Source organism: Heptranchias perlo, chromosome 12, assembly GCF_035084215.1.
Source record: "Heptranchias perlo isolate sHepPer1 chromosome 12, sHepPer1.hap1, whole genome shotgun sequence".
Classification (NCBI taxonomy): Eukaryota; Metazoa; Chordata; class Chondrichthyes; order Hexanchiformes; family Hexanchidae; genus Heptranchias; species Heptranchias perlo.
The window spans coordinates 31,415,060-31,431,172 of NC_090336.1; the positions used below are offsets into that span (position 1 = coordinate 31,415,060).

Consider the following 16,113-nt stretch of genomic DNA (forward strand, 5'->3'; position numbering starts at 1 on the left):
ATTCACCAAATCTAATGGTGTTACTTGGTAGAGGTAACAGAGGGTATGAACTCTAATGGACAAAAACACAACTATATAATGCAGTAGAAGCCATTTAATTGGGGCACCTCGGCGGAAGCTGCTCCTTTCTAATTAACCAATCATTGCTCCAAACAGAAGTCACAACTGACTAGTATTTCAGTCAGCTGCCATTTCAGTCTGTTTTGTATTCTGTTGGAACGGCTGAGTCTCGCAGCTGACTGCAAAGCCAACAGGGGAAGGAGATTGCTGAGTTGGCGAATTGCACAAAACTGAAAAATCAGCTGTGAGACTTGACTGTTCTACCAGCATGCAAACCAACTGAGTTGAATTTCTCAGCTGACTGAATAGCAATCATCCCACCTAACTGGACGGACTGAATTTGGCTAACCTGCTAAACCAGTGGATTGGACCATTAGAAATCATTGAGGAATATCGGTTTGCAGCAGGTCCTCCCTGAAAAGCGAATGTTCTGTTTATCTGGGCCCTGTTTAAATGGCTTGTTCTGTTTATAAAGCTTCCCAGCTCCACAATCTTCAAATAAAAATATGTTTGGAGTTCTAAGAGCATTGGAAAATTCTAACAACAGCACATTGCTTGAAATTGCCTCTCTGGCCCTCTAGTTTGAAGCTGCTGGCACTGTAAAACCGGTCTCTTTTAATATTATTAAGTGCATTCCACGGCACTGGAGTGGCACACAATCAGCTACACTTGAACTGTTGTTTTAAAGTCACAAATTGTGACTTCATATTCTGGCAGCTGGGCCTTCTGATTGATACAGATCAGTGAACGAGAAATCACATCACTGGTCCACATGGGCAGCCCGAGCGCTCGGCCCATGTGTGGCCAGAGAAGATAGCAGCCTCTCCCTCTGGCGGCAGCATTTATATTTGTGGCTGGAACATCTGCTTCCAGGGGTGCTAGCATAAACCACCTCCTTAGGTGGGTATCAGCACCTCGAGAGACCAAGACGCTACCTCATGTTCTTTACAATACTGACCCCAAAGCTAGGGCAGCCATTGTTGGCAGTGTTGTATAGTAAAGGCGGCATTTGATTGCGTCTATATCTGTGTCCTCATCTTTTTCTGCCTATCTGTTCTTTTTTGTCTGTATGGATGTCTCCCCGCACCTATTTGCATATCACTCTTTGTGTGAATGTACATGTGTTCTTACTTTTTGTGCACGTTTGCATCATTGTCTTGTTTGTGTGACTCTCTTTCCTTATGTATTTGCTTGTCATGCCTTGTACCTCTTTCTGTCTTGCACATGTCTCTCTTACACATCCCTGTCTTTGTGTGTCTCTCCCTCTGTCTCACTCACAAGGGGGTCATTTTGACTTTGGTCAGTAGTGTGAAACAGGTGATATCGTCTCACCCACCCGTTAAACACCTCTCCTGATTTTCATTTCCATTGACTTCGATATTGTGCGTTTTACACTTCCAACCAAAGTCAAAATTATCCCCAGAGTGTGAAGTTTGCAAACGTTTTTGACTAATTTTATACATTGTGCAGGCAATTCTTAAAAATATTCCCTGTAGATACGATCAGTGATGAAGTTTTGTAGAATTCTTAGCTCCTGAATCCATTGGATAGACAACTGAGTAAAAATGCTGCACATTTGGTTAGACTAAAGCAAGGCTGAAAACTATTCAGGGCCAACTCAAACTGTAATGTCACCTATTTAACCTCCTGCAACATTTAGGTGTAAACTGTGGGTAGTGCTTGCATGACAAAGCATCATCTACTTTTATGCTTCCCATCCCTAACTGCAAAAGAAAACAATCCCTCCTGCGCCAATATTTGTCATGCATAAATATTTGTAATAGTTACCATGGTAGTTTAGAAAGAAAAGGCAAGAAACAGTAAATGTTGAAAGTTATACCGGGAACATAGATAAATATTTCTGGAGAAGAATTTAAACTTTAGATAGCATGTAGGTGAAACTGTGGAACAGTTATCGCATGGAGTGACTTTGGTCAAAAGGGAAGGGTAAAATTTTCCTTTATTTTCAGTCAGCCGTGAGTCCCACGCATCAATTCACCCCGCAATCATTAGGTCTTGTTTTTAAATGCTCAGATGTAAAACATTAGCAGATACCACAAAGGCTTCAGTGAGGCCTTTTGTTCTCTCACATGTGGCAGGTTTGCAGTTCCTACGCTGCCCGGGTCGTGTGGTGGTTTTAGCTTACTTTGTCAGGAGGGGGTGGGGGCAAGAACACAAGACATCTAAGCAGGAAATGGACTAATCCGAACTCGGTTTGCAACAATATTAGACAAATTTAAAAAGGGTCTGATTATCCATTACGATAGAATTGACTCCAAATGGACTTGGCAATAATAAGTCTATTTTTTCCTCAGGTTTGAATTGATGGTTCAAATTTCCTGTGTCTAAGATGTCATATGGAGGGAATTCTTTAACATTCTCAATAACCACGGCTGTTGATTCCAGATTAGAAGGCAAACTTGTGAAACCAAAAGGTTTCTTTTTATCCTCTAAATATAACAATGAGGAAATATTATTGCACGGCATTCAACAAGTGCCTAGTTTTTCGAAAACAAAGCGTATTTTCTTTCTTGTCTAGCTATGTGGTATGGATAAAATATTACCTGACTTGCTTCATTACTATCTCATAATTGTTCTTTTTTTAAAAAAAATCCAAATTTAATCTCCTCCTCTCCGGTCCTGAAGGTGCTGACTCACACAGCTTTTACATGTGCAAACCGCCTTCTGGAATCTTTCTCAAGGTGGTGTATTACCATGAGTCTGAGTAATGAATGGTAGCAAGCTGTTCAATTATGAGAGCCATCAAATCCAATCCTGATTCAGCCCTCACCCTATAATTTTTATAAACACGCACACTTTCAAACAGGGGTCACTGGGCAACAATTAAGACTGGGAACTCTGGCTGATTTTGTTTTCTCCTTCTTCCCAATTATGATGACCTGGTACCACCCAGGTGGAGATCAAGTAACTCAGCACAGACCAAGGATCAAAAATGGAACTGTACTGTTCTCTATGGGTCAGTCTGACTTTGGGCAGTTCATTTACCAACTGAGCTTTCAACTCTACAATGTTAATAGGCTATTTAGACAGTGGAGTGACTCACAGGAACAGTGAATGGCAAAAATAGAGCCTAGTTAGCGATAACTTTTACTTAATCTAAAGATACCAAGTTAATTACTTAGGGAGCAATTAGCTACCCCTCAATTGCATGCAGACTGTTTGAGAATGGCACTGTTTATTAATCAATATTTTAATTCCTAATTACTGCTTTCTGTCATCTCTAAATGTTATATTATGATTCAAATTGAAGCTGATTAAGCATGTTTGTGTGGGATTTTTTTGAAGACTCCAATCTGAAAGCTTTTGTAAAATAAATCCTTAAATCAAAATATAAATAAATAACATAAATTGGACTTTGGCTTGAACGTAAAATTATACTGAAGCCTTGTAAATGATATATTGTCACTTAAAAGAAATGCTATTACTTTTATTGGCCCACAACAGCTATAATTTGAGATGGTTACAAATCAAATGTACACAACACATCGTTCAACATGAATCACCCTTAGGAGGAAAAAAAGGCTGTGCGTTGTGCTTTTTTTTAAAAAAGTGTTCAATACTGAAGTGGATGGAGGAGCATTATGCCACAGACATCGGACGATGATTCCGACTTTTACTAGCATTGGGACGTAACTTTAGCACTTGTGCTCTTTTGATGAACGAGATGCACAGCACTAAAAGAAAATCAAGGAATTGAACCTAATGCAGTGTGATGTGGTTTAAATAGACAGGTCATCAACTGCTGCTTTTTAAAAAAAAACGCTCTCCAGTGACTTCACGAGTAAGTGTATGGCTTGGCGTGATACCCAGCAGTAAGCACCAGGAAAGCCCTAGGTTCCATCGTCACTCTGTGCCGAGTTGGCTGATCACTGCTGGAGCAGCAATTTGGGCTCCACAACTAGTCACAGTGCCGTTGGGTTTGAGAAGGGAAAGTTAGGTAGGATTCCCCCTCTTGATTGCTATCCAGTGACTCACCGGCCATCCAAAGCTGTTTTTATACTGGTGACGTTTTAATTTGTATTCTGGGAGTCCAGTGAGCCAGCTCCAGGTGTTAACAGTGCATAACCTGGCTCCTTTATCCCAGCAGTAGACTTTAAGAAACCCAGTTCTTTGTGTGTCTGCAAACCTGTCACAAGGACAAAAGGAGTTGGATTTAGCAGTGCAAACACCAGGAGCCAGCTCATAGACACTGGTCACCCAGAACCCAAACAAACATGAGGCCAATAAATGCAGCTCAAGTCACTGTGGGCTAGATTTTCTAATCTGGCAGGAAGCCTGACAGATTGGTGGCGGGATTAGTCTTAATGCCCACACGATTCCCGGTTCTCTGACCCCGGCTGATTTTCTGGGGTCAGGTTCATTTAAATTTTGCAGTGGGCGCTTGGGGTCATTTTTACTGCTGCCGGGTTGCCCACCTTTGGTGGCAGGATGACCCTCGGGGTGCAGAAAAAGTGACTTCTTTAAAAAGCACACCTTGTCTGAGCAAGGTGGCCCTATAATTTTTAAAGACCCCCACCCCCACCCACCCCAGCTGCCTTAGCAACAGCAGACTGACACCCAGTATTGCACAAGTATTAATGACAGGAAGTACATTGTACCTTTGAATATGCCTGGTGGACTTACTCAACATCCACAGTCACTTCTAGTGGAAAATCCCAGGAATGATAGATGGTGCCGGGGAACGATTGGATTGGCTCCCTGCCACATTTTCTGCACCTGTCTGCCCCTGAAATTGAGCAGACAGGGTGCACAAAATCTAGCTTTGTGCCTCATAGTGCAGTTACAGTGCGGGATAAGTAGTTTAACTGCAGCCAAATTGGCATCGGTTTGGCATTTTGCATCAGGGTGAGCTTGGGTGTTTTTTTAAATTTGTTCTTGGGATGTGGTCAAGACAGTATTTATTGCCTATCTCCAGTTGCTCTAAGAGCATTAAGAGTCAACCACGTTGTCAGGGACTGGAGTCACGTGTAGGCCAGACAGAGTATGGCTGACAGGTTCCCTTCCCTGAAAGACATTAGTGAACTGGTAGGCTTCACCTCCTTCGGGTATGCTGCAGTGCTGACCTATGGCGATGGTGCTGTGGAGTGATATAGCAGGCAATCCTCCTCGCAGGTACCTCATGAGGCACCACCTCCACTACCCCAAAGGGTCAGGTGCTGGGCTGTTCCACCATTTGCCTGCAGTCTCGGGCCTACACCTTGGGTTTCCTTCCCCTTCATTTGTACGTATCACTTCTTAGTCTTGTCCCTCTCCCTCTTTGATAAAGGCTGCTAATGAGTTGAAAAGCCTTCTGAGTCTTTTCAAAGGGTTTCAAAATTTTGCCTCTCGCCCATGCACACCCCCCCCCCCCCTCTGATTTTAGCTCACCTCTTTAATTGTATCCTACTCTTTAAATTTTAATTACATCAGTTTTTGGCTCCCCACCACAAGTGTGCTACCTGTACCCACCCAAGTATGCTATAAAGCTATACATATTAACTAACTTCGGAAAATTAGGAGCCATTCGGGTCTAAATTACATCAATGGCAGATCTAGGCTCAAGCTTGAAAAGAGCCCCGGACCACATTAGATCTCTAATTTTAGAAAAGAAGTGACTGTCCTGTTGGTTCTTTTCTAAATGTTAGGAATTTCACTACTAATCAGAGGTCCAGAGCAAAGCTCTGCATATACATCTAAGTAGATTTATGCAGAACTTTGCTTTCTCCTGACACAGGGCAATGCAATATAATTCAATGCTGATAGCTTAAGCTATTTAAATGCACGTTCCAGTGTGAAACGACAGCAATGAAAAAAGGTCGCTTGTATTCCAAAACTCAGATTAAATAATTTTCTTCGATGTATATTTGTTTATATTCTTTAAATTTCCCTCTTCTCTCATTACATTGTTTCCTGAAGCTGAACAGACAATGTTTGCGTGAGTGCTAATTCTTTGCAGGAGCACATTTCACACAGTGGATTCCTTTGTGACAGCCTGTCTGCAGTGGCACAAAGACATAGTCAAAGATCAAGTGAAGAGGTTTGGTGCTTGGCTGCATATCTCAACTGCTACAAGTGCGGGCCTGCTTTAGACAGGTGTGATTAGGCACTACAGTTTTAAGGGCATTTATATTTATGGCCCCAGTGAGCAATTGTTCAAAAAAAAATTTGAACAGTGTTACCACAGTGTAAACACATGCTGTAAATCAAATTCTAAAGTAAATTATACTCGCAAAGACTTATCAAATGGATAATGTGCCTGTCAAGCATCCTTGTTTACATATATGCTTGAACTAAAAATCCCCATTACCTGACCCTAAGGTACTAGCAATTTGTACCTGTCAATGGATCACTCACTCGCTTGCAATTTATAAAAAGAACAAGAATATTCCTTTTAATCTCATCTATATTCATTCAAAACAAGTAATACAAACAGTTATCCTAAAGGTTATGACCCGATACTGTAAAATACGTGAGAGAGCTACTCTTGCACGATGAAAACTGGATAGGGTTTACGATTAATTTTCTGCAGGTTATTTCTCAATGGATATACAGTGGGTAACATCACAATCATTAATCCTCCTATGCAAATACTGTTGTTCATCAACAACACAGCACTGATCGAATGGAAGCAAATCAGTACACCATCAGAAAACAATTAATTTTAATATAGTAACAGTGATGGATACTTTGTGGTGATTTTAAGGTTGTAATGTAATTTCAGCATTCAAGTGAAAGTTATAAAACATGATGGTTAAAGTGGGTCATGATGCGGTGTAATTGTAATCCTTGAAACCATGCCAGAGTTTTCCGACCTACTTTAACCACCGGTTATAAAGCCATTGGGGTTGAAATTGAGTTGTACAATATTAGTCATGAATGCGTTGATATGTTTGTGTGAAACTCTCCTGTCCACTATTTTAATACTTTCATTAAAACAGAGGCCAAAGGAATTTCATGTAGCTGCATTGTTGTTTTTGTTCCTGCAATTGCACAGTATGATTTCGACTCTTATCGAGTTTTGACACTTATCGCACCATTTGAATCCCTCCATCAGATCACCGTGTTGCAGGTATCTGCTATTCTTGATTATTCAGGCAATATTGGGAAAGCAGTTTTTGAAGCTCTGTACATTTACCTCTCTGCGTTATTCAACATTAAATATTTAACGATAGAATCTCATTTTTGTAAAATGCTGTATTATGATGCTACTAAAGAAATACAGCAATCAAGAGGTTAAAACATTGTTTGAACAACTGGAGTCTGTTGGGCAATCACAAAATGATTGAATAGTTTTAGATATCACAGGCACGCATGTGACTTTAGATAATACAGACATGTCAGTACACACTGCAGGAGTGTGTAAAACCTACTTCATCAAATGTCTTTCTAGTGCTTGTTTAATCAAGGACAATATACCTAAATTCCTATAATAGCATTATCTATTTAAATTCAAATTAATTTTTGGTGAAACCTAAAAGGATCCATGGCCAATCTATCCGTAATTATCTGATGATCATTGTGTCTGCAATAGTCTTGAGTTGCTTGGTTGTTAACTATTACTTCAAAACACATCTCCATTTCCACACAACTATCAGGAAAGACTGATCGGGTTAGAGAAGACTGAGAGGTGACCTGATAAATGTCTTTAAAATTATGAAGGGATTTGATAGGGTAGACGTAAAGAGATGTTTCCACTAGTGGGGGAGTCCAAAACTAGGGGCCATAAATATAAGATAGTCACTAATAAATCCAATAAGTAATTCAGGAGAAACTTCTTTACTCAGAGTGGTGAGAATGTGGAACTCACTGCCACATGGAGTGGTTAAAGCGAACAGCTTGGATGCATTTAAGGGGGAAGCTCGATAAGTTCATGAGAGAGAAAGGAATAGAAGGCCATGGCAATAGGGTGAGATGAAGTACGGTGGGAGGAGGCTCGTGTGGAGCATAAACACCAGCACAGACCAGTTGGGCCATCTGGGCTGTAAATTTTATGTAATTTTGATTCATGATGCAAAATGAAATGTGATATTTCAGAGCCAGTTTAGTGAGTGCATACTCCCAGAGCAGAGCCTCGCTAAATAGGAATGCGAGTTTACATTGAAGTTACAACACAGAAACAGGCCATTTGGCCCAACCGGTCCACGTCAGTGTTTACCTTCCACGTGGTTTGGAGATAGGGCTAAGATACTATAGCCCCTACTCCCCAATATGTGCTCCCATCCAGCAAGGCATTGCTCCAGGATTCCAGTCCTGCTGAATTTGTCCTTTAAAGTACCGTAGAAACAGAAATTCCTGGAAATGCATAGCATCTTAGAAAGAAAGGCAGGTTTTCAGTATGACCCTTCCTCAGAGCTCATGAAATTCTCGTTCTTGCCAAAACTATTAAACCATCTTTTTGTTTCAGATAATAATGGACTTGCTGTGAATTTCTAGAAATTTCTGTTTTTATTTTAGATTTTTCATGCATTTTCATTTTGTCTCTTTTAAGTACGGCATTTTTTGTGGTAGTTCATCATTTGGAACCAGTTGAAATGAGGAGTAAAGTTTGAATGTATTTTTTTTCTGTAGTAGCAGTGGGAATAGCAGTAGGTGTTGAAGTGATAGTGATGGTGACTGAGTCAACACCTGCTGGTTGATGTTGGTAATCTTTGACTACAGACCATGCATATTTGGTGTATAATGGCCACAATTGAAATTGGGAGTTTGAGGAAGTGAAAATGTGGAGCTGCACTCCAATAAAATTAAAGAGAGCATGAGAAAAACGCAGGGAGAGAATGCATGAATGAATAGATCCAACCTAGAGACAGTACTATTAACTTAACCGATTGGATCCCGGAAAAGTGATGCCAAAAGAAGCTCACTGTACCATTCTCCTTTATTTATATTGTCATCTGGCACTGCTCTCCCAGTAAGGCCATTGGAAACTAAGTTGGAAATCAGAAACTAGCTCTGCAGACAATGCATAAAGCATCCCGTCATAACTTGCTACTGCAGACTTAAAAGTGGATTGTAGTGGCTTTGTTTACTAGCTGTCCTGTGCATGCAGAGTGAAAGTGTACATTGAAACGTCTTGCATGATGAAATTTTGTGTCATGGCTCACATAGTGGGTGTGGGAATTGACATGGAACTGCTTGCTTGCAACAGGACACAAGCATACGGATGAACATAACTGGTTCAGCACATTTAGCAGGCCTGAAGAGAAAGCATTTACTATAACGCCACATTGCAAGACCCCCGAAAGACTGGTTGGTTATTCAGGGGTCAGGTGGTTTATGTTTGCACATGCTCGGATGGCAGGAGAAACATGCATCCACCTTCAATGGCAACCTATCAAAGTATAAGTGCCTTGAGAAAGACCTTGGTACAGCCTGGTGCTTTGTAAATTGAAACTACCAGTGAATTTCAAATTCCTGACACTACCAGTGTTTCATATGTAGAATTCCATGTGAAGAATTTATGTGATACGTCACATATGGCTTTGCATGTTATGAGGCACAAGCTTACTCTCGGGGCTTTGTCGATATCATTAAAGTTTATAACCCCACTACCAACCATTTTATTCTTTATACGACATCCGTTCTCCCAATTTGTGCTTTCTTGTTCGAGTTTTGCTGTGGAAATTTATATTTTCCATTATGGTTGCATAATTTGCACTAACAACAGTTGGTATGATCACCAAAGTTTTTCCTTTGAGGTTTGTATCAAGTGTCAGGAAGGGTGGGGTTGACGAGACTGTCAAACACAGTAAGGAGTTTGGCTGGAAAATATATAATGTGGTTCTCCCTCCTGACAAGAAGTGAATGCTTCACTGAGAAAGAAGAGATTGGCTTAACTGAATTATATTACTTGTATCTATACTTATTGGGGTTGAATTTCTGCTGGGGATTCTCCCGATTGTCTGATGTAATTTTAGCAGAAGATCTGCAAATACCCAGAGAAATGGCGTAAATGCAAAATGCGAAAATTGCAAAAATACAGAGCAGGTTCGGAAGCCGGCTCCAACCCGCCGACTTCCGAGTTCCCCACAGAGGCACCTGTGTGCGTGCGCACTTCCCGAATCTGGAAGTCCCGCCATCAATTAAAGCCGGCGGGATGATAGTTGAAGAACCAAATGTACCTCAATGAGGTACTTAAGGTACTTGTGACATATTAGGTAGTTAGAACGATTTTTAACTTACCTGGACGGCTTTCGATTCATGCCTGGTGAAACCTGTGAAACCAGGTGTGAAGGGCTGGATCAGGCATAAATAAACAAAATAAATTAAATAAAAAAACCATTGCACAAAGTTAAAACACAAAATCAATCTACCTTTCCACTCTGCTCCAATGTCCAATGTCTCTCTCCGATCTCCCCCTCTCCCCACCCCCCCCCCCCCGATCTTCCCCACTTCCCCCCCGATCTTCCTCACTCCTCCCCCCTCCCCGATCTTCTGTTCCAGTGCCGGATGACGTCTCGCACTCTCTCTTTCTCTTACCCCCCCCCCTCCACCCCTCGGCGTTGCAGCACCTGTCGGCAGCCAGCCTGTCAATCAGGCTCGCTGCCGGGCGCAAAGCCCGGAAAGGGCTTTAATCACCATCAATTACATCGCAATTGCGTAGGAAAAGGTAAGTTTTTTTTATTCAGGTTTGCCACGCGCACCTTCACCCCCCTCCCTGCTGCCAACCCACCACCATTTCAAAATTGAGCCCACTGTTGTAGTTTGATCAGTTCTAAAATGCATTGTTCTTACTAATTTCTCCTATACACAGCTTTAAGTGTCACTTCCTTCCACATCACATCATCATCATTATGTGTACTGTCGTTCAAAGTAAAATGGGAGCAATGGGCTCAGACAAATTTTTATTGAGTTCTTCTGCAACATACCTGTTGAAGTTATAAGTGCTGCCTTAAAGGGTGATTTTCTGAGTGTGTGCTTCTGGCGTGGAGCTTGACCTGCTGGGAGTGTGTATTGGGACCTCTGGCATGTGCTCCCCATGACTTTCTGTCCATTAAAATTATCGGATGGAAAATTATGGGGACCATGTGTCTGACATTCCTGGTGTGCTCTGCCAGCAGGTGAGGGTCCAAAAGAGGAGCGCAAATTCATAAAACTACCCCTTAAGTGCAGAATTTATTTGGAGATGTGACCATCTTCAGAATTTGTTATGTCCTATCGTCTCCGTGCTGTTTATAGTTTTTTTTATATAGAATTCAGTTAATCTTTTAAACTGAGTGATGAATGAAGACTGAATGATGGATCATAATCGCATATTGAATTATTACATTTAAAAATTATGGATTTGAAAATAGAATAATGGAGGCAATATAATTCTAAGACAGAAACCAGTTGATAGCTGAGAAACTGATTCCCTGTTTAGTGCTTTATAGCACAAGGTTATATAAGGACATTGCAGCAGAACCCTCTTATAGTGAACAGAGATTTAATGAGAATACGCTGGCATTCAAAATATTTAAGTGATACAATTCACTTATCAAGTAAGGTAATAAAAAAAGCCCATATAAAAAGACCCCCTTGCCCTCATTCTGGCAACCCCACAGCGGGAGGGGCAGAATGACTTGAGTGGAAAGTTAGGAGCAGCAAGAATGGTGAGCCAATGCAGTACAGCCCCGAGACAAGATTCATTAACTCATGCTCTTAATCAAACGTATTAAAAATTTTCATTCCAGCTTAGCTTAAGAAAGCTGTCCTAGTATTGCAATCTTTGCTTGTGAAACATGGTTAGGCTTACAAACCTGAAGCAGCGCCTTCATTAGATTAGAGAGCCTTTGAATTAGTGTCAAGAATGCAGCAATTTCACATTGAGCTGAACCTGAACTTACAGCTTTCTCCAGCTCATCAAACTGTCAGTCAGTAATACTCAGTCCTGACACAATGAACAATGTTTTGGTGCCAAATGAGATCTGAGTGCTCACTCTCCCAGGGCCCCACTGCACAAGGAACAGTGTGGTTATCTACCTAAAGGTGGCGGGAACCTGATGACTCAACATATTATGATATGGAAGAATAAAGCTTGCACATTTATGTATGCACACAAGCATATTTATTCTGCTAAAAGAGTGTCAATCAGAAAGCAATGACACTGGGGGCATCATAAATTTCTGAGGAACAGACACTAGCTGTCATGTCTGAACCAGCATTTCACTGCTGGGGTAATGGATGCCTTCATCTGGCCCAGCAGTCAGCAGATTGCCCTGTGTTGATGGATACTGTCAGCTGAATGCTACACTAGATTTTGCCGCACAATAAACACGGCTCTCCGAGCCCATGCAAAGTGAAATCAATTTATCCTGTATGCTCGGTGCATGCTAAATGAAATTAATGTACTGTGTTGCTCTCTTTTCTTCCTGCTCCGGTGTTTCAGGGAGTAAGGCAATGAATGCGTCACCAGCTAAACTACAGCAGTATTATTGTTGGCCAACAGGAAGCACTACGGTGACGGAGGCACGGGTTTACAGAGAGACCAGGGGTCGCAGCAACAACGAGCCACATATCAAACGACCAATGAATGCTTTCATGGTGTGGGCAAAGGACGAACGCAGGAAGATACTGCAGGCATTTCCAGATATGCATAACTCAAACATCAGCAAGATTTTGGGTGAGTAGCTGAAAGAAATGTTTCAACCAACACCATGGATACCGTTTAATACCTTCCCCTGACAGTGTGCTGCCCAACTTATAGAAATCATTATTGTTACGCTGCATAGCTGTATGGAGTCAGGAGTGTGGAGTAAAAGCTGCACCAGAATTGAACCGCAATAGATAACCGTTAGAAAATGACTTCCAAGAGTGCATTAAATTAATTAGTTAACTCACATTTATGAATAGCTATTTAGAATTTTAATATACATTTTGCACTTAGTAATAATGACACCCTATTGCTGTCAATCAAGGCAGGTATTCTGTCAACCCCACAACGATATACTTACACTGGAAACCATGCCAACATTTTCAAAGTGCCAAGATATTGTCTTGCAAGTACTATGGGGTTGGAATTCCACAGGGGTTCTCTCAATCGTCTGCCATAAGAACCACTGAAACCATGGAGAAACATGACAAAACTGACTTCAGTTCTTCATAAAATATATATATATATATATAATATATTTTTTCTGAATTAAGGTAATAAAACAGAAAGAAAAGGATAAGAAGATGGATCAGAAGTGTAAAGGGGGATGAGCTATGTGAAACACAATCTTTACAGTCTGGAAAGAAGGTGCTTAAAGGGAACATCATCAAAGTATATAAAATATTAAATGGTATAGATTAACCAGTTTATTTCTTCAAAGTAAGTCAAGATAGAAGGATCAGTACCAAATAAGTTTTTAGACTAGATAGCAGGAAGAACATTTTAACTTAAGGTGTGAGAAAGGTTTGGAATAATCTACCAAGCAAGATAATTAAAGTGGGCAAGGTGTGTTTTTCTTGACCATTCATATTTCAGTTTGTTGTGGAGTGACATCTGTGAGCCAGTAGGAGGCAGCTGGGGTGTGAATGACTTTATAGGCAGAATGATGTTACTTGCATTATGCTGAGGGAGAAAAGAATGGAATGTACTTGTCTTAGATCTCAGTTTTGCAAAATAAGTCTCAATGTTGATTACATCAGTACACCCTGGTATTGTCCTTTCTCCAGTGTCCTTCTACGTCTCACCCAACAAATCCCAGTGGCAGATAGGAATTGGAACCCTATTTTAACTCAACAGCAGGATTAAAAACATCAACTGGTTATTGCACATTGAACAGTGTCCTCCATTCACTTGCACTTTAAACAGCTGATGAGAGCAAGGATAAGAACATTTTTTTAGTAATTTTGGAGCTATATATTTTCAGTACAGTGATAAAGCCTACATTTTACTTTTTATTTAGAACAGCTTTATTTTTTTACTGCGATCAGCCTCAGTTTCTTGTCCTGCTAAACAAAAAGCCACCAGTTTAGCTCGCTGCCAGTGGCTAGGTGCAACTTCAGGTAAGAGTGCTGTTCAGTTTAACAAGCTGAGAAAAAAGGGAATTAAGGGATTGATATTGTGAATAGCATTTAGATTCAGAAATACAGACTTGCGAATTATCAAGTACACTTACAATGGAGAATGGTTTTCTATGATCACTAATCAATCAGATCTCCAGATGCTGGGGGTCTATCCAGTCTCAGACAAAACTCTTCTCATTCCAAATAGTCTTGTTGCGGAATCAGGTATTGTGGATTGCTGAGACAGGTCCCAACTGAAGCAGAAGGGAGCACTGTGGGGAGCGGGAGCCACATGTTAGTCCAGTGTAGTGTCCAGCTGACAAAGCTGGTAGCATTGCTTGTGATTTTTTTCTTTAATTCCCCATGAGCCCACTGGCAGATCAGCTGCTTATATCAGTGAAGGGGATCAAAAGGCAGAGCTCCGAGGTACAGAAAACATTGAGAAGCGGGCGGATCTGTCTGCCAGGCTGCCGGTTGGACACCACTAGCGTGGAATTTATAATATCTCTCTTTTAATAATTTAACGTACAGTTCTTATATTTTTCCCATTCAGCAGCTTAATTTACTCTGTAATGAAATGAGCTATTCCTCTCAGAGAAGTGCTGATTGGTATTTGTGCAACATTGATACGATTTAATCGAATACTAATTGATCAACACCCTCACCACGCCTCAGTTGACAGCAACAGGGAGTCATGATTACGTAATCCATAAAATGGAGAATTAAATATAACATCATAAATATCAATTTGTACTGTAATTATAAATGTAAAATGAGCTCTATAATTTTTAATAAGGAATCATTTCTAATTTGAAGGAGTGTTTTGTTTATTTATCTTTTGATACATATTTACTGAGAATTATATATTTCCTGCTCTCACTTTTAACGTTGATTGTATGAACCAATTTATATAAAGAATACATTCATTTATATTTTCAAATCCCTCCATATTTCTGGATTGAAGTTGTTTTGAAATATTTATTGGAAATATGTCAATCTATTGAATTCAATTAGTTATTATGTTATCAAATGGTGTATCTCAATATTTTATTTTCTAACATTTTTTAATAATGTAATTTTGCCGCAAAATAGGGGATCATACCACATGGGAAAGTTAACTCTTTCTGCGCCTAAGGTAAATTGTTTTAACATGCAGATTGGCTGCGATATAACTGCCTCAGAAATGAATTCTCTGCCTATTTCTACTGAATAATAGATCTGTGCCATGAAATTATGTTGTGGAATGTTGGAGCATGAATACTCCTATCAAATTCCTTCTTCTGCTATTTTAAAATTAGCATTTAATGTCTCTGTTAAAGTGAATGAGGAAGGAATTCCATAGAAACATGTAAAGCCCTTGTACACTAGGATCCCGTGCTGTCATTTTAAGGTCTGATTTTTATTGCAGTATAGATGTGGGAGAAAGATGAATATGTTCATGGTGAATAACTACAGTAATTGCACAAAAAATATGAAACTGTAATAACTGTGGTTTCTCTGCTAGAAATCTGATAAATATTGTTTGATTACACTCAAACTTACAGGTAACAATTGGTTTCAAATGGTTGCTATGTCCAAGTTTTGTCTTTATTTATTTTTTCCTTTTCAATGGAGGGTTCATCACAAAGTTATCTTTTCAAATAATTTCACAAATTATGAAATTACCAAAAATTATTTTTTATTTTATATAGCTGCTTGAAGACTGGAATCAGATAAACAAATTCTTGATCCATCCCAACAGACCAAACCCACTTCCATTCACTCAAATTGTACAGAACTTCTGATCTATTAAACATGGAAATACAAATTCACAACACAAGTAGAAAATATTCTGCAGCTTCCCAGTGCACGTTAAAAGTCCATTCTGACGTCTAAGTTTATGAAGTATCCACATGGTTCATTGTTTGCTGGTTTTGTTTAGGCTGAGCTGCTGAGTGAATGATGAAGTGGGTTAGGAGACAGAGATTTGCCAGTTTGCTATTTTTATTCACAGTTTATAGAATCCTTAATCCAAGCATAACATTTAATGGCAAAATCAGTTGTGTGTGTTTCTCAGAACTCAATTGGATCACAGGATATTTACTC

The 16,113-nt window shown here is 40.1% G+C and overlaps 1 protein-coding gene across 11 annotated transcripts in view; it reads left to right on the forward strand.

The window, feature by feature from the left end:
* Positions 1–16,113, forward strand: part of sox6 (SRY-box transcription factor 6) — a 519,057-nt gene that overhangs the window by 483,813 nt on the left and 19,131 nt on the right. For all 11 annotated transcript variants that reach the window (XM_067993894.1, XM_067993896.1, XM_067993891.1 and 8 more), the window contains one exon: positions 12,485–12,658. In XM_067993894.1, the coding sequence (XP_067849995.1) occupies positions 12,485–12,658 (174 nt within the window). The remainder of the gene's footprint in view (positions 1–12,484; positions 12,659–16,113) is intronic.